General features: G+C 42.3%; 1 protein-coding gene across 2 annotated transcripts in view; it reads right to left on the bottom strand.

Moving 5' to 3' along the window:
- Positions 1–1,358: 1,358 nt before the first annotated feature.
- MCU (mitochondrial calcium uniporter) overlaps positions 1,359–23,185 on the bottom strand; it is an 86,627-nt gene continuing 64,800 nt past the window's right edge. Inside the window, exons 2-8 of one of the 2 annotated variants that reach the window (XM_083503204.1) lie at positions 22,478–22,547; positions 19,933–20,103; positions 14,053–14,157; positions 8,100–8,260; positions 6,363–6,566; positions 5,252–5,368; positions 1,359–3,321 (exon numbers count right to left, since the gene is read on the bottom strand). In XM_083503204.1, coding sequence (XP_083359330.1) covers positions 3,244–3,321; positions 5,252–5,368; positions 6,363–6,566; positions 8,100–8,260; positions 14,053–14,157; positions 19,933–20,103; positions 22,478–22,547 — 906 coding nt within the window. In that variant the 3' untranslated portion in view covers positions 1,359–3,243. The remainder of the gene's footprint in view (positions 3,322–5,251; positions 5,369–6,362; positions 6,567–8,099; positions 8,261–14,052; positions 14,158–19,932; positions 20,104–22,477; positions 22,548–23,185) is intronic. The other variant, XM_083503203.1, reaches the window with a different exon arrangement.

Raw genomic sequence — 23,185 nt, 5'->3', positions numbered from 1 at the left:
GGCGTATCTTGGTAATGTGGCGGCAGGTCATGTACTGGTTTTGAGGAGGTTTTGGCAGCTTATTCATTTATTTTTCAGTGCATTTGTGGGCCAGTGCTTTTTCCTTCCTCTAAAAAGCCACTTCCAGGGAAGATCAAGTTAAACAACTGAACTCGCAAATCTTAGCTCACACATCCTTTCTGTCGCAGAGAGGTGTTGGGAGTGTGTAATTTGAAGCAAAGATGTGTTATGGTGGAAGACAGTGCTTAATCTTATTGCTTCCTTGTCTATTTTATCCCCCTAAAGCATCTCAGGTTCCTAAACAACTCCAGATGTCTAGCACGGTGGAAATCTCAATAGTGTAGGTAATAAACGAGTATTTTTCACTTGTTTTGAATTTGGCACTGCAACATGACGGGCAAGGGTTTTCCTGACATCCAATCTTATTGTAGTCATTTGCAGGTTGGTACGGTGGGAGACACTTTCTTGACCTCTCAGCCGTTGAGTTGGCTGGTCCTTCCTGGGAGGAGCAAGGCACTACAGTATCGAGGTCAGTGTGGTGCAAATGCATCTGCCAATCTGGTGCTCCTTCTGCACCAGCCACCACCCTCCTTCCTTCTCCTGGTAAGTAGCAGCAACTCACCTGTCAGGACATCAGGTCAGCACCTACATCCTACCACACCATCTGCCTTTGACCGTAGAGCTGTACAGAAGCCTCCTCTGAGATCAGCAGGCATAAGGAAGGTGCAGGTTGATAGAACAAGTCCCCGCTTCCACTGTTAGGGGGTGGGGAACTTCAGGTGTTGCTGAGCCACAACTTCCATCATCCCTTAACGGTTGTGATTCCTACATTGCAAAGGTTTGACTATATCAAACCATTGAGGTCCCTTCCAACTCTTACGATTCTATGACTCTAAGTCCAACAACAACTGGAGAGCAACAGATTCATCACCCATGGGTTAAGTTAAGCTTCTGTATCTCAAGTTTATGGTCAAAGCTATATTGCAAGGCATTCTTCTTTACTGCCATTCCAGGGCAAGAATGATATCTATCAGTTGAGGGAAAGTCTGCCTGTTACAACAGAGATTATACTGCATACAGGAAATTGTGTGCTTATGTGATCACTGGCATACAGGTCGTCAACTCCATGTGCATAAGAGGTACAATCACTGAGAATGTACTGCCACATACTGTGATCTATTGGATGAACGTTGTTTCCCACACAGAACTACCATCCCTGTATGATTTTTGTAAAGCATGAGACATCTTGGTTTGGGCTTATCCATAAATGAAAGAGGCCCATACAGGCTGCCAGGCAAAAGTTAGCAAACAATGATTCACTCCTTTCAACTGGGAAGAAATCAGTTTCAACACAACGGTTCAAAAACTGAATAGTTATTTATTGTTCCAGAAGTACATTGCTCTTTTATACATATTTAATAAATGATACAGGATTTTACACATGTTCAGTATTTTACTTTATTTTTTAAGGACTTTTTCTCCATGCCCCTCCCTCGCCCCAAACACACATAAAATGTTCCTCTTATCTTCTTTTTTAAAATGCTGCATACAAAGAGGATAAAACAGGTTTGTTTTTGTTTTTGTTTTTTTAAAAAAAACCAACGAAAATCAAAAATCAAAAATGTAATTGAGAACAGAAAGGCAAAGGTGGGGGGAGAGAGAGAGAGAAAGAAAGAAAAAACACCTTGGAACATGCATCGATTCAGTCCAACATGCCATCGAGTGAGAGGAGGCAGCAACAGTCCCGTCTGCATTTCCACATCTGCAAGGCACCTGGCGTCTGGTTTATATTTATTTTGTACACTTTAAAACATGGTTTCTCCAGAAAGTGGGAGCCTCTCGCCTTGACACAGTGAGAAGTAGTGAACTGAAAGGAAACACCCGGCCTTTCTGCGAATTAAGCTTAGAGCCCTTCTGCAGCTTCCATCCTGTCTCCACAGTATTTATCACAGGATGATAAGAAAAGGCTGATTCCACTCCATGCAGGATGCAAGATCCGCTCGGGGGGGCGGGGGGCGGAACCGCCCAGTTGGTTTGCAAGAAGTGGAGGGTGATGGAGTGCCATTTCCTCAACTTTTAAAATAATAACAACAATAATAAAAAAGGAGTTTGCAATCTGCTACTTCGCAGAAACCCTGGCTCCTAGGCACCGGGGCGTTCTTTTTTAAAGCTACCAAAGAAAGAGAGGGCTTGTGAACCAATGTGGAACTCTGTGGTCTTCTGCTCTAGGCCTTTGACAAAGTCTCCAGACCAGGTGACTTCATGAAAGACACATCATTCACTCTGCTATGCAAACATCACATTTAATTATACCTGTCCTAATGCTTTTTCTGTAAAGAGTCATGGTTTTGAGTCAAGTACCCAATTGGATATATATTTAAACCAACCTTTGTGATTTGATTAATCCAGGTCGCTACCAGATTCTGGGGTGGAAAGAGTAGGGGGAGACTTCGCTCCCTTAAGACTGAATATGAAAAATTCTCTCATGCAATATCACCATTTTATATCTAGAAGTACATCCAGGGCAGTGGGACATGTTCAAGTTTAAGAATGTAGGAAGTCATTCAAAGTGTCAATTATCAAACGTTCAGGGCAAGGGTTATTCCGCTTGTGATATCGATAAAACTGATTATAGTGATGTAATCGTCCGATAAAGGAGAAAGTCTGCTTCGTTTTCTTTTAAAGTAAAAAGCAGTTTCACATGAAGGTTACAAAAGAGACACACTAGGTCCAATCTAGAGTGCATGTTCATGTAGGGCCAATTGGATCAGCAGCCATAGTTTCATAAGATGGTGCTTTTCCCCCTTCTTCTTCACTTTTTTGATGCACTGTTATTATTTATTATTGGTATTTTGAAAGAGGAGAAGTCTTTTAAAAAGCTGAGCAGGCTGCTGGTGCATCATCAAGAGGCAGACACTGCAAAGCCGGAAAAATATGCCCCCTATACATTCTGTTTATGAAATGCCGACTTTTTTATATATATTTTCATCCAGGAAGAAAGAACGTTTAAATGTGACGGTATTTGTCAAGCCCTTTGAAAAGACTTAACATCCCACAATGCCCAATCTTCTCGTTGAACACACTGACCCCTCCCCAGCCATGGTCCTTGTTCTGCTTTGAATGATTAAAAAGCCCTCCACCCCCGCAAGACCTCCCAGCTTCCACCAGCAATGCTTTAATTAAAGAGGCGAGAGCTATGAACCGTTTTGCCAAGTCTGCCAGGGTTCAGAGGACCTGGGCTGGTCAGTCTTTATCGCTGATTTGTCGGACAGGCAAATGCACCTGCAAGGGGTCTCGAAGCCTCTTAAGATCCAATTCTGCCTGAAAATTAAGGGGGGAGAAAGCTATAAGAACCACATTTCGCCACAATGTGCTGAAATACACCCCTCCAGATGCTGCTGAATGACAAGTCCCATCAGTCGCAGCCAGTTGTCAGGAATGATGGGTTCTGTCCCTCAGTAACATCTGGGGGGTTACAGGTTAACGACTCCTGCTGTATTTTAGTATATGTGCTGCCGAAGCAAGCACTGATCTCTTTATTGTTGAGGTTATAACTCATAGAAATTTTATGAAAAATAAGTAGATGATACCATCTGAACCAACATCATTCAGCGCAGACACTGAGGTCTGGCTCCAAGGGCCTTCTGGCGGTTCCCTCACTGCGAGAAGTGAGGTTGCAGGGAACCAGGCAGAGGGCCTTCTCAGTGGTGGTGCCCGCTCTGCGGAACGCCCTCCCATCAGATTTCAAGGAAATAAACAACGTTCTGACTTTTAGAAGAAATCTGAAGGCAGCCCTGTTTAGGGAAGTTTTTAATGTTTGATGCTTTATCGTGTTTTTAATATTTGGTTGGGAACCGTCCAGAAACCTAGCCAGATGGGTTTATTAAAAAATTTTATATTATTATTATTATTACACAAGCACAATATTTATATGATTATTTACATATATCCAATTGAAATAAAAAATACCCAGCCCTAATTAAGTGCAATAATCCCCCTCCAAGTAGATTGAGCACTTAACCCCAAAGACTTAGCAATTTCAGTTGCAGCAATTGCGAAGTCAGTAACTTCCAAAGTGGCAGAAAAAAATGGATTATCCCTCTCCTAGAGATCACACGCACCGCCCACCAGATAATGCTTATTTCCTGTATACAACGAACAACACTGCATTCTATAGAATCCAAGATTAATGTCAGGGGCAGAAAGAACAGCATTCACAAATGTAAGAAGGCTTGCCAAGTCTGTTTAAAAAAATGCTGGCAAGCCCGACACTAATAGGGTCAAGGTATCAGATGTGCAGCCATGGTGTTAAGAGGAAGAGCCCTCAATTGGGCCAATTCTAAAGTTTGTTGGAATTATAGACCATGGTAGAGGTGGTTTTACTGACTAGACTGGGGAAATGATGGACACCTGGCAACTCTAAAAATCAGATACAATCCTAGTGCCAGCCCCTGACTATTTCCTCATCCCTACTCTTGTTCTCTTCTTCTATAAACATCAGTGAGCCACCCAAGGGAGTCCCACAAACTCACCATCTGCAGGTAATTTGTACAGCCATAAACCATGGATAGATTAGGTCATATTCCATGGGCACCTCACATGACCATTAGTCACTCAGCTATCACATGACATTGATGCACATGTTGGATTCTCAGCTAAGGCATGCCAGCTACATGAAACTGCCTCCAACAGTAGGCAAAAGGTTTAAGGTTTGGTAGCAACTGCTGATAATCATCCACCGGGAAGAAGAGAGATTTGATGTGTGCAATCATTTAACGTGGCACCCAACAGACATTTACTCTTTTAGCCCCTGCAAGACAACAATTAGGACTTCCATTTCCCCACCTGCACTGTTGCAGGTTCAAATACACCATTTAAACTAGGGCAGGATACACCTAACCAGCACTTTCAGCAGAAGCCTTGAGACCAAAGACTTCCACTTGTACAGCAGGGATTTCCCCCCTTTCCGCCCTCTGCAGCCTCTTAATTTGGCTTGGGGAAGGGTTGGGAGAACCCTCAGAACGGTGTGGGGGGGATGGAGAGGGCAGACTGAAAGAGCACAATGTTGGATTCCACCTTTAGTATCTATGCCAGAATTATTAACACCTGCCATAATACGCAGCGCTTCATAATACATGGTGATAAGAGAATGTGGGAAAGTGCCTCACTCAGTTACCAAGATCCAACACTGGGATGGGATGGGAGGGTATCTTCCCACCCCACCCCCGTTAGTTGAAATTACTTTCATTACCTGAGCAATAGCATCCTTGAGTTGATTGTATTTTTCTAGATCAAAACGCGTCTTTCTGGCTCCTTTATGGAAAAATAATAAGTACTGCCGGTCTCTGGCATCTGGGTATACATACTCCTGTGCAATCAAAGATTGAATAGAAAAGAAAAAAGGAAGGCATTAATATATGAGGGTTTTGAAGAAAGGGGATAAAACTGTTGATTAATATTAATACTTGCATTGGCTAAATATAGGAAGTGGGCAATAAATGCATAACAGAATATTGACGCTTTTCTACAGCCATGAACTCAAGTCTGGTTATCAGCTAAAGAGTGATAAGCTGTGAAGTCTTTCTGGCCTATCACCCAGTTATCATTTTACATATTGCTAGATTCAGGTGAAGGAGTTAAGCTATGGCAAGGGGGTTTGTTTTGTTTTGTTGTTTTTTTAACTTTTTGCCTCTTCTGGGATGTAGTAGCATGCAAGTTTTGACACCTTTGCTACTCTGAAAACGACAACTGTGCAGTGGTTCATCAGAGCAACAGAAGTAAACATATCTTTGGTTTATGGAGGAATTTGCTCATCTCAGCTAATGCTCAGTGAGTTATGTCTGTTGCTATATCTGTTATAAATTGAATGTTATACAGTGGAACCCTGGTTGTGAAATGTAATCCGTTCTGGAAGACCGTTTGACTTCCAAAATGTTCAACAACCGAGGTGCAAAGGGTTGTTGGCAAAGTCTATGGTGAAAACTGAGAAACGCACCTCAGAAGCCATTCGACTTCAGAGGTGCGTTCGAAAACGGAAGCAATTACTTCCGGGTTTTCAGTGTTTGGCTTCTGAAATGTTCAGCTTCCGAGATGCTCCAAAACTGAGGTTCCACTGAATCTGTTATGTACACACACACACACACACACACACACACACAGACACCTCATCGCTTAATGTTGCATATTTTTTGCCACATTATGATGGTATATGGATAAACCAGCCAAAGATTCAGAAGTACACAGGGTAGGCACCCTTGTTTTCAAGAAAAGAACAGCACAGATGAGGAAAAGTCATATTTATGAGAATGGGGTTTTCTGGACACCTGCTTATAAAGTGGAATAAAACCAAAAGCAAGCCTCACCTGACGCGTTACTACGAAGTATGCGTACATTGCCATGGCGCTGCCATATGTGATGAAGTAGGTCACCGGCTCCATAATGTCCCAAGAGTATTCCCACCAAGTGAGCCGGGCCAGAATTCCAAACTGCGTGGCCATGTAAGCTAGCCCACCCCAGAGCACCCAGGTGGTCCTCTTCTCTGCTTTCCGGCGGATTTCCATCCTAACCTGCAGGTCAAAAACGTTCAGAACTACGTTGAGCTGTTGCTTCTCAACGAAGGTTAAACATGGAAATAAGCACATACAGTAGGACTGGTGTTTTCAATGCTGATATTATAACAATCCTTAAACAGAATGCTGTTTAACTTTGAAATCAATAAAATGTGTGTGTGTGTGTGTGAGAGAGAGAGAGAGAGAGCATGTTTACAGTCGACTGAGTGGCTGACATTTCAAGTTCAAAATAACTGAGCTTCCATTCCTATTGTGAAACATTTCTTTCTGTTGACTACCAACCCCCTGCTGCATCCCTTTTCGTTTTGTTTACTATTTAAGACCATCACATAAGCTCTGTCTCAATATATAGATATAGAATGGGGGGAACCAGAAAAACATGCAATCATATATGTAAATTATACACATGCAAAGAAGGGTGCAAGGTGGGAGAGAAGCTGTCGTTGACCTGATTCATGCAACACGGTAAACCAAACTACAGTCATACCTTGGTAGTCAAACACCTTAGTTGTCGAACAAATTGGCTCCCTAACATCACAAACCCGGAAGTGAGTGTTCCGGTTTGCGCATGTTTTTTGGAAGCTGAAAGTCCGACGTGGCTTATGCAGCTTCCGATTGGCTGCAGGAAGTTCCTGCAGCCAATCTGAAGCTGCACCTTGGTTTTCGAACCTTTTTGGGAGTCGAACGGACTCCCGGGACAGATTAAATTTGAGAACCAAAGTATGATGGTATAGCTTACAAGGACTGCCCATAGGTATGCCTTAGTGTGTTGTCCAAGCTGGGACTTGTGGTTCAGCTTTCTCGTCACTAACCTAGCGTATAGCCAATAACAAACCTTGGTTACAGCTAATGGATAGCAAGCTGAGCTACCTCCTAATGGGGCCTTGGTGTTGTACATTCTGAAGGTAGCCTTGGTGTTAAGGCATAGGCTATAAATGTTAAAGAGCAAGCATGATGGACAAACTAATGTGACAGCAACTGAGCTGATCCACTTACTTTCTTGGTGGTTTGTGATGGTGGAGCTTGAGAAACGGACCCCACACAGTTTCAGAGTAATTTATTACAGGGGAGTACCAAAGGGCTGCAGTTTAGAGTTATCTCAACTTCATAGCACCACCAAAGGAATCGCTCTATGTAAACAAAGTCTGGGGGACAGGACCCAGGTGACTGCTGTGACATGTGCAATATGCATAGCATGTTTCCATTGGCAAGGATCTTTATGTTTAAATCTGAACTGCATTGTGGATTTACCCTGAAATGCTTAATAATAGTGCCAAAAACTCATTTCGCAGGTGAAAAATAACTCACTTGGAACCCATTTAATATTTCCGTGCTCTGACAAAGATCAGAAAGAATTGCATAAAGTAGGTTTCCCTTTAGGCTACAAATCCAACTAGCAACACAAAGCTATTAAGCTCTACTTTTTCAGCTACATTTATTGCTAGCTTACAATGCAATTTGTGCTATGCCATCGACTGAGCCACTCATCAAAGCAGCTTAGGGTGTCACTCAATGAAGAGAGGTTCTCACCTTCTCCAGGGGCGCTAGTTGCTGCTTGAGGTCTTCTAGCCGTCTAACGAGCTCCTTCTCCTTATTCAGCTGGTGTTCCTCGATACACAGTGTGGTATATAGCTGCTGAACCAATGTCTTCACATCATTCAGCGTGGTTGCATCTTCGTGGCTTAAGAGGTCTAAAGAAGCAAACAGGACTTTTTAACGTTCTGTTTTTCACAGTGGTTACGCCTCTAACAGCTTATTAGAACAGAAATGAAAAACTGCTCTCACTGCACTGACATTTACAGAACCAAATAAAATAAGAAAATGATACCCTGCTTCAAACAAAGGCTCAGCGGAGACTAATGCTTAAAGATACACACCAAATATGAATAACCATGTTCTTTTATGCTCGTTAATTCCGAACACTGGAATTAGGACTTTGCTTGTAATTGTGTGTGTGTTTATGTGTGTGTGTGTGTGTGTGTGTGTGTGTGTGTGTAATCGAAAAAATATACTGGATCATTTTTCATCAGCAGCAATAAGAGGAAGAGGAAGGTCTAGGACTACTGATGAAAAATTAGCATAAATTTTGAAGCCATGTAAAAAACTATCCCTCCTGACCGTACCTTCCCAGGAAAAGCTGGGGAAAATGGAAATATATGCCACGTTTTTATTGAATATATTGAATTTATTAAATAGTTTTTTCTGCTTAAACGATATAAAATGCATCATTAGTAATTTAGCACATAAAACCGTACAATTTGGCATATTCCTGAAGTTTACAAAGCATTCTATGCAGATTCAGTCAGAACCCACTCTGCTTAAGTTCCACGCAGGTTTGCATCTATAAAGATATATAAATATATAAGGTTGCAATCCTATACCCACTCACTAGGCAGAAACCACTGAACTCACTGGTAATTACTTCAGAGTAAGGATGTATAAGACTGCACTGTTAGTTTTGTACGAGCTAATATGAATGTATATGTCTACACAATACACAGAAATTATTGCTCAAATGTTGCAGATTCTCTTCCATAAAAATCTCCATGCTGCACATTTTGAGTGACTAGAAACTTGTATTAAAAAGTAGTTCGCTCCTTCCAAAAGAGAAAATGTTTGAGAGCAAGTTTTTCCAAGATCCCCAAAGTCTTTGGAAAAACTGGAAGGGGAGGTGTCACTGGGAAGCCGGGGGGGGGGAGAGACCCCTGAATTTTCCCAATGGTTTTCTGGACCTTTACATCTCTACCAAGTACTTCACTTTAATATTTCAAAATCTAATTTTACTATTAGGCCATGACCTCACACTACGTTCTCCTCTGTTTCCCTAAGGTAACCTGCATCTCCCACTGATACAAACAACTGGGTTCCAGTAACAAGGGTGTAGAATGGTTTTGAAGAAGAGCCTAGGAGAGTCTCCACCCCCATCATTCTGCCCGGACACTGAGGTCCAGTGCTGAGGGCCTTCTGGCGGTTCCCTCGCTGCGAGAAGCCAAGTTACAGGGAACCAGGCAGAGACCCTTCTTTGTAGTGGCACCCGCCCTGTGGAACGCCCTCCCACTAGATGTCAAAGAGAACAACAACTACCAGACTTTTAGAAGACATCTGAAGGCAGCCCTGTTTAGGGAAGCTTTTAATGTTTAATAGACTATTGTTTTTTAATATTCTGTTGGAAGCCACCCAGAGTGGTTGGGGAAACCCAGCCAGATGGGCGGGGTATAAATAATAAATTATTATAATATTATTATTACTACTAGGGGAAATGAAAACGTAATAGGCCAAATGGAGGCACCAGAATTTAGTACTCAATCTTTATTAATATTGGAGACTGTTTGGTCTAAATCGGGTCTTCCTCACAGAGGGCACGTGTTGCGGTGAGATCAACGTGACTGACCCAAGGTTATGGGTGGGATCGTTTGGATAGCCACAATGCCTGATTGGCGGTCCCTCATTGCTGGGTTCAATTTGGCCAATGGGAAATAAGCCATGCGGTTTGAGGGACCTATTTATACCCATGCACGTGTCGTAGAGTTTCCTCTTTTCGCTCGTGCATCGGAACACCTGCCCACCTCTCCCTATATTTAGGGTTTTTTTCAGCAACTGACCTTGCTATGATGTTGTGTGTCGTCTGTCGTTGGGACAGGGGCACAGTAGGAATTCCCCCACTTGACTGATTGGCCATGGCCATTTGGGTTTTGCCTGTTGCATAGCAAATCATCACAACTTGTAAGGTTGTGGATAGGCACTGGTTCAAGGTGGATAGGAATGCGGAGCTGTGCCGATCCCTATGTGAAGGGTATTCCATTAAAGGAATCCAAGGACTCAGATTGGTTTGGTCAACCCCCGATAGGGGGTTGTGCCCATGCCTGTGTCCCGGGGAGCATCTGGGGAGTGGACAGAGTCTGCTCCCAGGCTCTTGACCTTCCCCAGGTGTTTACCCTTGGCTGTCCTATGATGCACCCTGGGTCAGCGCTACCTACCATGGGCGTAGGGAGCTAGTTGAAACAGAGCCTATCCAACCACTCACTTATCTGTAATCAATAAAGTTGTGGCCTAAATGCTGCCAAAAACCAAAACAAAAATTTGAGTCGAATGTGTCTTTATTTATTGGCGAGGTCTTGGGATCTGAACACGCAAATCAATTTAAGGAAGCTATAGTGAACTGGTACTTCATGCACAAATTAATTAGGATAATCAAGTCTGAGAGGGCAACAAAATCAACACTTATCTGATATTTCATATTGCATAGCGGCCTACTGTAACAACATTCTTTCAATATTACTGTTTACAAGTTTGTACATTTATCAAACGGTTAATGTTAATGTTGTTAAGGATAATGAAAACACCTTTGCTGAGTTTCTACCTAACAATTAGATATTGTAAATTTTGTCAAGACAACGCAAACTAAAATATATAGAACCTTGCAAGCAGTAAATTTCAGCACACAGTCTTCAGGTTTAGCTTGCCTTTGTTAATTCTCAGTGAATCTACAAAACAAGCCAAGTTTGACAGACATCAGTTCAGCAGAGATGGAGGCAGCACAACATTTGAACCACAGCAATACCTGCAAGCTCTAATCTTCTCTGTCAATACACACAAAAAGTATAAATATAAGGGTTTTATTAACTACAATGTGTGTTTATATTAATATGCTTCAATCTAACCAAGAAGCATGTCAAATTAATTTGACATGTGAGGGGGGAGACTTCATTAGGCAAGGTCTTCTTCCACCTTGCCTTGCCTTGTCCCACCCTCCAGTCTCTGCTTCTCAATTTGTATTGTATTATTTTATGCACTGCGGCTTGCCGTTGTTTTATTGATTGTAGTTTAGAAATTATTTATTGTAATTGTTAAGAGTAGGTTTCTGTTTAATTTTTATATGTTGATATTTAATATTATTTTATACTATTCTAACGGGACGCAGGTGGCGCTGTGGGTTAAACCACAGAGCCTAGGACTTGCTGATCAGAAGGTTGGTGGTTCGAATCCCTGTGACGGGATGAGCTCCCGTTGCTCGGACCCAGCTCCTGCCAACCTAGCAGTTTGAAAGCACGTCAAAGTGCAAGTAGATAAATAGGCGGGAAGGTAAACGGCATTTTTCATGCGCTGCTCTGGTTCGCCAGAAGCGGCTTAGTCATGCTGGCCACATGACCTGGAAGCTGTACGCCGGCTCCCTCGGCCAATAAAGTGAGATGAGCACTGCAACCCCAGAGTCAGTCATGACTGGACCTAATGGTCAGGGGTCCCTTTACCTTTATACTATTCTAATGATTTCTAGATGTTACTTTATTTGATGTAGGTTGCTTATTTTAAAGTTATGTTTTATTATCACATTTTTGCATTGCATTAGATTGTTATAAGGTGTACATTTTTTGTTTCTTCAGCTTGTAAACCACCTTGGGTATTGTAAGATAGAAAGATGGTATACAAATCAAAAGTGATGATGATGAACCATGCACAAGTGAAAAGTGATGGAACTGGTACAGAATCGGGTAGTAGTACACTTCTTAAGAAACAGATCTGATGTTCAGGTTTACAGGCCTAAAACTACTGCTGGTTCCTACAATATTTAGCACCATGAAGAAATTGCTTCTCTATGTTCTGAGAAAGTTTTTATGTCTGGATTTAAATAAAACTAAATTCCAGCTTATGCCTCCTACATTAGAAACTCAGTCACAGTTACATATTAATGTTCTAAAAATGGGTACTTTTATACCTAATGAGAAGTTCCTCCATGACAGAACATGTGAAAGACTAAATCAGTCTTCCTTGACCTGGGGCCTTCCAGATGTTTTGAACTAAAACTCTCACTATCCCTTCCTATTGGCCATGCTGGCTGAGGCTGATAGAAGTCCATAATATTTGGAGGGCAGGAGGTTGGGGAAGGCTGGAAGATTCAAAGGGCCCTCACAGTCCACACAACATTTTATTAATGGTCTTATTGTTCCCTGAAATTGAACCAAGACCTCTTTGGTCTCATCAGTATTTTGCAACAGCTTCTCTTTTCAGAAGTATCATGAACCTTTCGCTCCTTATTATTACACAGGACCTCCCCTGTTATTTGTGGGCACAGCCATGCAATCATTTTTGGGGTGACATTCCATTTTTTAAGAATTTCACAGATAAGTTCCAGCAAACAGCAAAACCAAAATCTCAGAAGTGCTTGACATTGTGAAGAGCACTTGGCTTAAACTCCTAGGCCAAATCAAGACCCAGGATTTCAGCAGATGGTAGGTGAAGTTGCCAGTTAATCATTTTTGCTGCCTTTTTAAATATTCAAAGTCACAGTTGCCGCATGGCTGATAGCATAGTTTTATTAATATTCCTGGTTTTTGCTCTAGTGATGTGCTGCATTTTGGAACCGAAAATTCACCACTACTTTTGTTCCACAGCAGAGAGGAATTACAGTTCACACAAACTGAGAAGTGTGGTGGTTCTACTGATTAGCATCTCTCTATCTCCCCATGTTCTATTACACATCATTCTTGAGGTTCCCCTGACCTTCAGGAGCAGCTTCTTAGGAGGTGCTGGGGGGCTGCAGTGGGGAGGTAGGAAGAGATGGAAAAACCCTGTTCAATTAGCAGAATACTGCTTGCTGTTCTTTGAATTGAAGTTCGTGTGTGTTGCGTTGGCACTTCCCAAAGAATCCTTAGTAGACTAACAAGCTGCCTTATACAGTGGAACCTCGGTTTTCGAACGTAATCTGTTCCGGAAGACTGTTCAACTTCCGAAACGTTCGAAAACTGAAAGCAGAAGCTTTTAGGGAAACTCAAAATGGAAGCCGGGCGGCACATTCGGCTTCTGAATGTTTGAAAACCGAAGCAGTTACTTTCGGGTTTTCTGCATTCAAAAGCCGAAATGTTCAACTTCTGAAACGCTCAAAAACCGAGGTTCCATGGTAGTAACAACAATGTGTACACCTGGAAGTCAAGTGATCAATACACCTGCCATACATTCAGTGATCTATATGGGGTGTCCCGTCCCCCCAGCATACTTTATCCTAGAGGAATCTCTTATAAGAGAGGACATTAATTTGCCACCTGGATCGTGGATTTTCTCTACCAGATTGTCTGTCATTTCTTTAAGTTGAAGTCCTTTTTATAGAAACTGAGATTTTTAAAAAATTAAGGATGAGAAGTATGAATGAGAGGAGGCCATAAGAATGGATGTGTGTAGCGGGGGTGGGGGGGTGGCAGAGACGTGACTGGAGACTTGGGGGGGTGGAGCAAAGAACTAGGCAAGTCATAATAGTTCTGCCTTAGAGATGCTGGAGAAGCTGTTGGAATGTTTTCACAGTTATCTTCACATCCTGACGGTCAGGGAAAGAATGATCTGCTCAGAATTCTGAATGCATAAGTTTGCGGAAGATGAACCATCAACTAGTCTTTTTCAGTATGGATGAAATGATCTTTTTAAAAATTGCTAGATGGAGGGTTTTCCCAAAAATAACTTCTGGAAATACATCCCAACTGCATGAAGTCGTTACCTCTCTTTGGTGGACGAACATGGTAAGTCAAGTCATTAATTACTAGTTTGAAATCATCCAGGAGTAGGAGATCTATGCCTGTTGAAGAGGCAACACGTGTCCCATCTGAACAGGGAAAGAGGGAAAAGATTTTATTAAGAACTATCCAGAAATTAATATCAATGTACTGAATTCCAGTGCAAAACAGTGTAGAATACTTTGTGAGTAAATATATATATATATATATATATATGCAGGTTTTGGTGTCTTCGGGTGTCTTCCCGTGTAAGAGTTGGGGTGTCTAGGCGACGTTTCGACGAGGTCTCACTCGTCATCTTCAGGCTGGTGCTTTCGGCTTCTTGTTACTGGAACAGAGCAGGATCTCAGTGTTTGAGTTCCTATAAATACTGTTGAGGGGGTGTGGTGTATAGCCTCCAACGTTCTGGGCAGAGAGGAAGTTCCCAGGTTAGTGTGCCTTTTCTTCTTTTGTTCCTTAATTACTTGAGGGATATCTTGAGTGATTTCTTGAGTGATATTCTGAGTACCACTTAGGTGGGTCATTAAGTGTGGATTAGTTGCTAAAGCTTTCGTGTCTTGACCTCTTGAGCTTGTGAAGAGTTTTTCTGAGAAGATGGCTGTACTGCACTTAGTTGTGCTCTGGCTTGGCTTCGTGTATAGGGGCGAGCTGTGGTTTTGTGCCCTGTGCCAGCCAGATCTGTGTAGGGATTGCGGGGGGGTGCAGCATCCGGAGGTGCCACTATGGTTTGGCTACTGGATGGTGTCTGTAATTTATCTGTGGAGAGGGTCTGGGTTTGGGTCTGGTGTGGTTGATTGGTGATGGCGTTCTGTGTGCCTCTGGTTCTGGTGTCGGTTTTTGTGGGGAGGGCTAATTTCCAGATGTCTGGCAGGCGGGACGTGTCGTCACGCTTGTTCATGTTGTGAGGGTGTTTCTCTATCTCGATGGCTTCCATGATTATTCTCTTGTGGTGATGTTCCATGTTAAAGAGCAATTTGGAATCTGCAAAATTAATTTCGTGTCCTGTTTCTTTCATGTGTTGGAAAAGAGAGGAAGTTTTTTCTTCTTTTTTGACGGCATTCTTGTGTTCTGCGATACGTGCATTTATTCGTCTGTTTGTTTGTCCAATGTACGTGGCTGGGCAGACTTTGCAGGGTATTTCATAGACCCCTTGGTTTTCCAACTGGATTTTATCTTTGGGGTTTCTGAGGATATTGGCTATTTTTTGGTTGGTGCAAAAGGCTGTTTTGATATTGTGTTTATGGAGGATTTTGCTAATTTTATCTGTAGTGCCCTTGATATAAGGAAGGAGGGCCATGCCATTGTTTTCTTCTGTGTCTTGGTTTTTGGGGGGTGTTTCTTTTTGGATTAGCTTCGTAACCCTGTTTTGCTGGTATCCATTGGCGATTAACACATTTGAGAGATTCTGTAACTCAGTTGTCAAGTGGTCTTTGTCAGCCAGGCGTTTGGTTCTGGAGATGAGAGTCTTGGCTACGGAGTTTATTTGTGCAGGGTGGTGGTGTGATTGTGCATGTAAGTAGCGGTTGGTGTGTGTTTTTTTCCGGTAGATAGTGTGTCCTAGGGAGCCATCAGGTTTTTTGTAGATTAGGACGTCAAGGAAGGGAAGTTGGTTGTTGGCTTCTATTTCCATAGTGAATTGTATTTTGGGGTGTAGGCTGTTGAGATGTGTGAGGAAGCTATCTAGTTTTTCTTTCCCGTGTGGCCAAATTACAAAGGTGTCGTCAACATATCTGAGCCAAAGTTTGGGTTTGTGTTCTGACTTGTCTAAAGCATTGGTTTCAAAGTGTTCCATGTACAAATTTGCGATGACCGGTGAGAGGGGTGATCCCATAGGTGCTCCTTCTATCTGTTTGTATCTTTGTCCATTGTGGATGAAGTACGTGTTGGTTAGGCAGTGGTTGGTCAGGTCCAGGATGTATTCGGGGGGATTGTATTTGTTTTGAATGGCTGTCAAGGCTTCATTAATGGGCACTTGTGTGAAGAGAGATACAACATCGAAGCTCACAAGTAGGTCATCGGGATGTAGGTTTTGCTTCTTTATTGTTTCTATGAACTGGAAGGAGTTAGTAACGTGTGAAGCGATGGATTCTGCATAGGGCTGAAGTTGCTTAGCGAGAAATTTAGCGAGATTTTGTAGAGGTGAGCCTATGGAGCTGACTATTGGTCTGAGTGGTGTTCCTTCTTTGTGTATCTTGGGGAGACCGTAGAGTTTGGGGCATCTGGATGATTTTTCTCTGGGGATGATTCTTAGCTGGATTTCTTCACTGATAGGAGAGGCTTTTATTTTGGATTTGGTGGTTTTTTCCAGATAGGTGGTGGGATCTGTTTTTATAGGTTGGTAGGTAGGGTCTTGGAGTAGATTTGATAGTTTTGCTTGGTAGTCCGATGTGTTCATCACAACAGTGGCATTACCTTTGTCTGCTGGGAGAATGATTATGTTGTTGTCTTTCCTCAGGTTGGTGAGTGCTTTCTGTTCTTCTTTGTGTAAATTGCTTCTGGGTGGTTTGCTGGAGCAGAGGATGTTGGTGACTTCAAGTCTGATTTTATTGGCTTCATCTGGGTTGATTTTGGTTAGGCTAGCTTCGACTCCGCATATGATGTTTTCCGTGGGGATGCGTCTCGGGGCGACTGCGAAGTTGAAACCTTTGGAGAGTACTTTGGTTTCAGTTGAGGTGAGGATCCTGTCTGATATGTTATGTACTGTTTGTTTCATGGGTTGTTGTGGAGGGTGGCTGGGCTTCTGGCGTTTCTCTAGTTTGTGGAGTTTGTTGGTGTGTCTGTCTGTCTTATGTGAGGTCTCAGTTTCAGCTCTCCAGACGGCTAGTTGTTTGCATTTGTCCCAGAGTGCAGGGTGGATTTTGTTACAGAGTTTGAGGTCAGATATGTTGGCTCAGATATGTTGACGACACCTTTGTAATTTGGCCACACGGGAAAGAAAAACTAGATAGCTTCCTCACACATCTCAACAGCCTACACCCCAAAATACAATTCACTATGGAAATAGAAGCCAACAACCAACTTCCCTTCCTTGACGTCCTAATCTACAAAAAACCTGATGGCTCCCTAGGACACACTATCTACCGGAAAAAAACACACACCAACCGCTACTTACATGCACAATCACACCACCACCCTGCACAAATAAACTCCGTAGCCAAGACTCTCATCTCCAGAACCAAACGCCTGGCTGACAAAGACCACTTGACAACTGAGTTACAGAATCTCTCAAATGTGTTAATCGCCAATGGATACCAGCAAAACAGGGTTACGAAGCTAATCCAAAAAGAAACACCCCCCAAAAACCAAGACACAGAAGAAAACAATGGCATGGCCCTCCTTCCTTATATCAAGGGCACTACAGATAAAATTAGCAAAATCCTCCATAAACACAATATCAAAACAGCCTTTTGCACCAACCAAAAAATAGCCAATATCCTCAGAAACCCCAAAGATAAAATCCAGTTGGAAAACCAAGGGGTCTATGAAATACCCTGCAAAGTCTGCCCAGCCACGTACATTGGACAAACAAACAGACGAATAAATGCACGTATCGCAGAACACAAGAATGCCGTCAAAAAAGAAGAAAAAACTTCCTCTCTTTTCCAACACATGAAAGAAACAGGACACGAAATTAATTTTGCAGATTCCAAATTGCTCTTTAACATGGAACATCACCACAAGAGAATAATCATGGAAGCCATCGAGATAGAGAAACACCCTCACAACATGAACAAGCGTGACGACACGTCCCGCCTGCCAGACATCTGGAAATTAGCCCTCCCCACAAAAACCGACACCAGAACCAGAGGCACACAGAACGCCATCACCAATCAACCACACCAGACCCAAACCCAGACCCTCTCCACAGATAAATTACAGACACCATCCAGTAGCCAAACCATAGTGGCACCTCCGGATGCTGCACCCCCCTGCAATCCCTACACAGATCTGGCTGGCACAGGGCACAAAACCACAGCTCGCCCCTATACACGAAGCCAAGCCAGAGCACAACTAAGTGCAGTACAGCCATCTTCTCAGAAAAACTCTTCACAAGCTCAAGAGGTCAAGACACGAAAGCTTTAGCAACTAATCCACACTTAATGACCCACCTAAGTGGTACTCAGAATATCACTCAAGAAATCACTCAAGATATCCCTCAAGTAATTAAGGAACAAAAGAAGAAAAGGCACACTAACCTGGGAACTTCCTCTCTGCCCAGAACGTTGGAGGCTATACACCACACCCCCTCAACAGTATTTATAGGAACTCAAACACTGAGATCCTGCTCTGTTCCAGTAACAAGAAGCCGAAAGCACCAGCCTGAAGATGACGAGTGAGACCTCGTCGAAACGTCGCCTAGACACCCCAACTCTTACACGGGAAGACACCCGAAGACACCAAAACCTGCATTCCTGTACCCGTGAAAATCTACGAAAGCAAATATATATATATAAAATATATATATATATATATATAAAAATAAAAAATTCACAACACATTTCCAGGAGTACAACCCGCAGCTTCAAATTTGTAAAACAAAAGCTTCCCAAAATATGAGGTGTCCTTGATATGTGTGAATTGCAATGGCAGGCCTATGTGTCAGAATGTTCCCAAAATGGTTTGAAGTGGGGTAGGATTTAAGCTGGAGTAGCAGCAATTTGGGATGTTGAACCCCACTCTCTGCCTAAGTCTTTGTCACAACCAGTATTCTAGCACACAGGTTAACACCATCCTTATGTAGAGCTAGCCCATTTGTTTGTTATCCGCTTGGTAAACTATAGTTTGTGGCAAAATCGTATAGTTTCCTGCATTGCATCTCTCCTTTTTCCAATAATCAAAGAAGATAGAACCTAGAACCTTGAACAAACTCTACAGGCCTAATAGTAGGCAGCACAGAATTAAATGCTTACGTTCTAACTACCTCATCTAGAAAGCAGTTTATATCACAAGACTTGCTACTCCAAAGAAGAAGAAGAGGAGTTTGGATTTGATATCCCACCTTTCACTCCCTTTAAGGAGTCTCAAAGCGGCTAACATTCTCCTTTCCCTTCCTCCCCCACAACAAACACTCTGTGAGGTGAGTGGGGCTGAGAGACTTCAAAGAAGTGTGACTGGCCCAAGGTCACCCAGCAGCTGCATGTGGAGAAGCGGGGAATCAAACCCGGTTCACCAGATTACGAGTCTACCGCTCTTAACCACTACACCACACTGGCCAGTACCGTAGTTAATTGTAGCCACAAGAAACCAAGTACAGTGGTACCTCGGGTTACATATGCTTCAGGTTACATACGCTTCAGGTTACACACTCCACTAACCCAGAAATAGTGCTTCAGGTTAAGAACTTTGCTTCAGCATAAGAACAGAAATCAGACTCCGGCGGCGTGGCGGCAGCAGGAGGCCCCCTTATCTAAAGTGGTGCTTCAGGTTAAGAACAGTTTCAGGTTAAGAATGGACCTCTGGAACAAAGTAAGTACTTAACCGGCAGCAGGAGGCCCCATTATCTAAAGTGGTGCTTCAGGTTAAGAACAGTTTCAGGTTAAGAACGGACCTCTGAAACAAAGTAAGTACTTAACCCGAGGTACCACTGTATCCTTTTTATTAAATGAGCTTAGGTATGCCTAAGAAAACATCAAAGAGACATTTTCTAGAGTGGGGATTATCTTCACCCCCACCCTCAACATTAACAGTTTTACAAGACATGTGAAATACTGCTAATATGATATAACATCCATATCAGTTTTACAAGCAGTTTTGATGAAAATGCCTTAACAAACTAAAGGAACTGTAAGCACAGAAAACAAGTGCAGAATCTAACATTGTATTGTAGGTGTTCATCCAATTGCTTCAGTAATGCTGAGTGGTACCTGGTGAGTAAATGGCAACCCGGTCAATTCCCCGGTCTTCTGCTTGTAGTTGCCGTAAGAATACCCCAACAGAATCCGATATAGGCTTAAGTGTAAACTGGCACCGCTCACGCCGGGATGGAAGATTCACAGATATTACAGGTAACCCGTTTTGATAAACCACTGTAACGTCTGAGGGCAGGGAAGCAGACATTCAAAACAGATTACTTCAAGTATATCATGTAATTTAAAATAAACACTATTACTAAATTCATAAAGCAGAGGTTCCAGCAGCTGGTTCTAGGACTCATTTGGGGGAACTTGAAAGTTTGTGTGCAACAGCAATGCCATTCTCAAAAACAAAAAATAAAATGCCACATAGACTTTCCGATCTACAGAAAACAACACCAGTAACAAGTATCTGTCTTGTTATTCAATGGCCCATGTAAGATGCTTCAATATTTGGGCAAATAATTTTTAATTCTCTTTAAAAAAATACCAACACAAAAGACACCCAACAACAATAATTAACATTCATCTATAACTTGGTCTTTGGCTGATTAAACCATCTATGGTCTTTTAAATGTGTTTGTAGGAGAGGGGTTATTGGTTGTTGTTGCTATTATGGTATTTTGTGTCTTCATTTTGTATTTTTATGCTGTAAACTGCCCTGTGATCTTCAGACGAAGGGTGGTGGATAAATTTAATAAATAACAATAACATTCAGTGCCGGGAGCTTTCCGCCATCTAAGTGAAGAAATTATTCTTTTTGCATTTTAAAAAATCTCTCTATTGAAAATACCATGTTAGTAATTAAATTATAGGGACTTAGGTAGCGCTGTGGGTTAAACCACAGAGCCTAGGACTTGCCAATCAGAAGGTTGGCGGTTCAAATCCCCACGATGGGGTGAGCTCCCGTTGCTCGGTCCCAGCTCCTGCCAACCTAGCAGTTCGAAAGCACATCAAAGTGCAAGTAGATAAATAGGTACCGCTCCGGCGGGAAGGTAAACGCCGTTTCCGTGCGCTTCTCAGCCAATAAAGCGAGATGAGCCCCGCAACCCCAGAGTTGGCCACAACTGGACCTAATGGTCAGGGGTCCCTTTACTTTAATGAAATTATAGAAATCTCACAATTCATTCTTAATGGCCGATTTTTTCTTGAACTCAGTTTTAACATGGTACTATTGGAAATAGCTTAATGTATCCCCAAGGTTTTGAAATACTTTTCTCTTTGGTTAGCATTTTAAACTCCCTCCCTCTCCCTCTCTCTGTAGTTTAAAAATGCGAGTTCACTACTAAGTAGAAAATCATTTCAAAAAAATTAGCATACTTAAAATAAATACAGAACAGTTCTGACTGCTGATCTGGTTCAACTATTTTTTGGTGGGGTAACAGCCATGTTTCAAGTGCCCAAGTGGACTGTGGGCAGGGTACTTCAGGTTTCCCATCAGTATGACAGGTACACATTCTGTGACACTAGATAAAAACAAGGGGAAATATAAACTCAATACACACAGCATCTAGCTGACTCTATCTTACAACAGCTCTAATAATTCAGTAACATTTTAACAATGGGGCGATGCCAGAGGTTTGACTACATAATTCAGAGGCTACAGCTTCTGTTGGAGGTCTGTGAAGGGAGAGGGCGAAGGTGTTTTGTTTTTAAAAGAATTGCTTTGGCTAGCTGAAAATCTCACTGGCTTTTTGCCATGCACAATGTTTCTGTAGACTCTACATTGACCTCAGAACATTCCCAGGACCAGATGTCCCTCAGCCAGAGAGTTGGGAGAGGCCATTTTGAGCAACTACAGCCACAACTCCTCTTACGCAAATACAGCTAAGGAAACTGGGGCAACAGCCGCCATGAATGTCTTTAGTCCGGAATTTACACATTTTTGGAGAGGACACGAACCCGCAGCAAAGAAAACCAAAGCCTGTCACTTTAAGACCACATATGCATACTAGCCATATCGGTTTCAAACTCAAACTAAGATGCAGGAAACGCTAAAGCTCTTATAAGTATCAGTTGTGAAAGGTACATATGCAAAGCAAAGAAGAAAAATGAATTTAAAAAAGGAAAATGGAAGTGATATGTTTCAAGTTGGTTTTTGAAGCAAAAGTCCAAATGCAGCTACGCATCATTCTGAATCTCTGCAAGAAGAATTCTGACTGACCTTCAAGGCATGGAGTTGACCTTGAAAAGGTAGCCCTAAACAAGGCTGGTAAAGTGACATGAAGTCACCAAGAACAAAACAAACAATGGGAAAAGATCCTTCTCTAATTTAAGAATGAGCAAAAAGAGAAAAAGGTAAGTGGCAAAGAAAATCTTGCAACAAAGCAGTGTGTTGTAAGTTAGAGTAGGTAAAGGTATTTATTTTAACCAGCAAACCATTTCATCAAATTTTGAAGTGCGTCTGCCTACAAGTGAACCTCATTTACCACAATTTCTATGGGGGGGGGGAATACTGAGGCACACCCTTGATTTTAAAAAATACCAATACAGACACACAATCTTTGAGCATTGGGGTAGGAATCTTGTCTTGAACAAGTTTATTTATTGTACTCACCATCAGAGGGCACTACAGTACTGCAATAGACTACTCTCATGGTCTGCCAAGGAGGAAGCCTTTGGTGTGCCTAGGAAAGGAAAACAGGAAGGAAAGATTTATTAAGAAAAACAGCAAGTGCTAGGTTATTTCAGATGACCCATGCCAGGACACCAATCTAGCAACATCCTACTGTAGGGAAGACAATGAACTGGTAGAACCTTTCAGGAGATATACTTCTTGCTGCCATCTGTCATTCAGTATGGATACAGTTCACGAGCCAATTCCCATACCTTACAATTTTTTGCTCATCTGAATTTAAAGCCAGGGGGTGGAGGGAGAGAATGGAATTGTTTGCAAGTCACAGAATCTTTAAAAAGTACTATAAGCAGGGGGTGTTTTTCAGCCGGAACTTAGTTCCAGCACCTCTCAGGTGGGCGCCATTTCCATTCTAAGAGAACAAGGGAGGCATTCATGGTGAGTTCTGGCACCCCCTTTTCTAGAAAAATAGCCCTGATAGGAATTAATTTCCATTTTAAGTCAAGGGCGTGAGTGTGCTAACAGGCTGCAAAAAGATTCAAAATGCAAAACATTATCTAAGAAAGAAGCACAGCAATAAGAGTGAATCGCCAGCACCCAGAATCAAAGTGATACCGGTACATCTTTTAGGAATCACAGCAGAAACAACTAAAAACATTTTGGTACATTTTATACAAGCAAACTGGCAGA

The sequence above is a fragment of the Podarcis liolepis genome (assembly GCF_965112155.1).
Source record: "Podarcis liolepis genome assembly, chromosome: 5".
In the NCBI taxonomy this organism is placed as follows: domain Eukaryota; kingdom Metazoa; phylum Chordata; class Lepidosauria; order Squamata; family Lacertidae; genus Podarcis; species Podarcis liolepis.
Note: the sequence above shows the minus strand (reverse complement) of the source record. Positions and strands in the feature narration are given on the sequence as shown.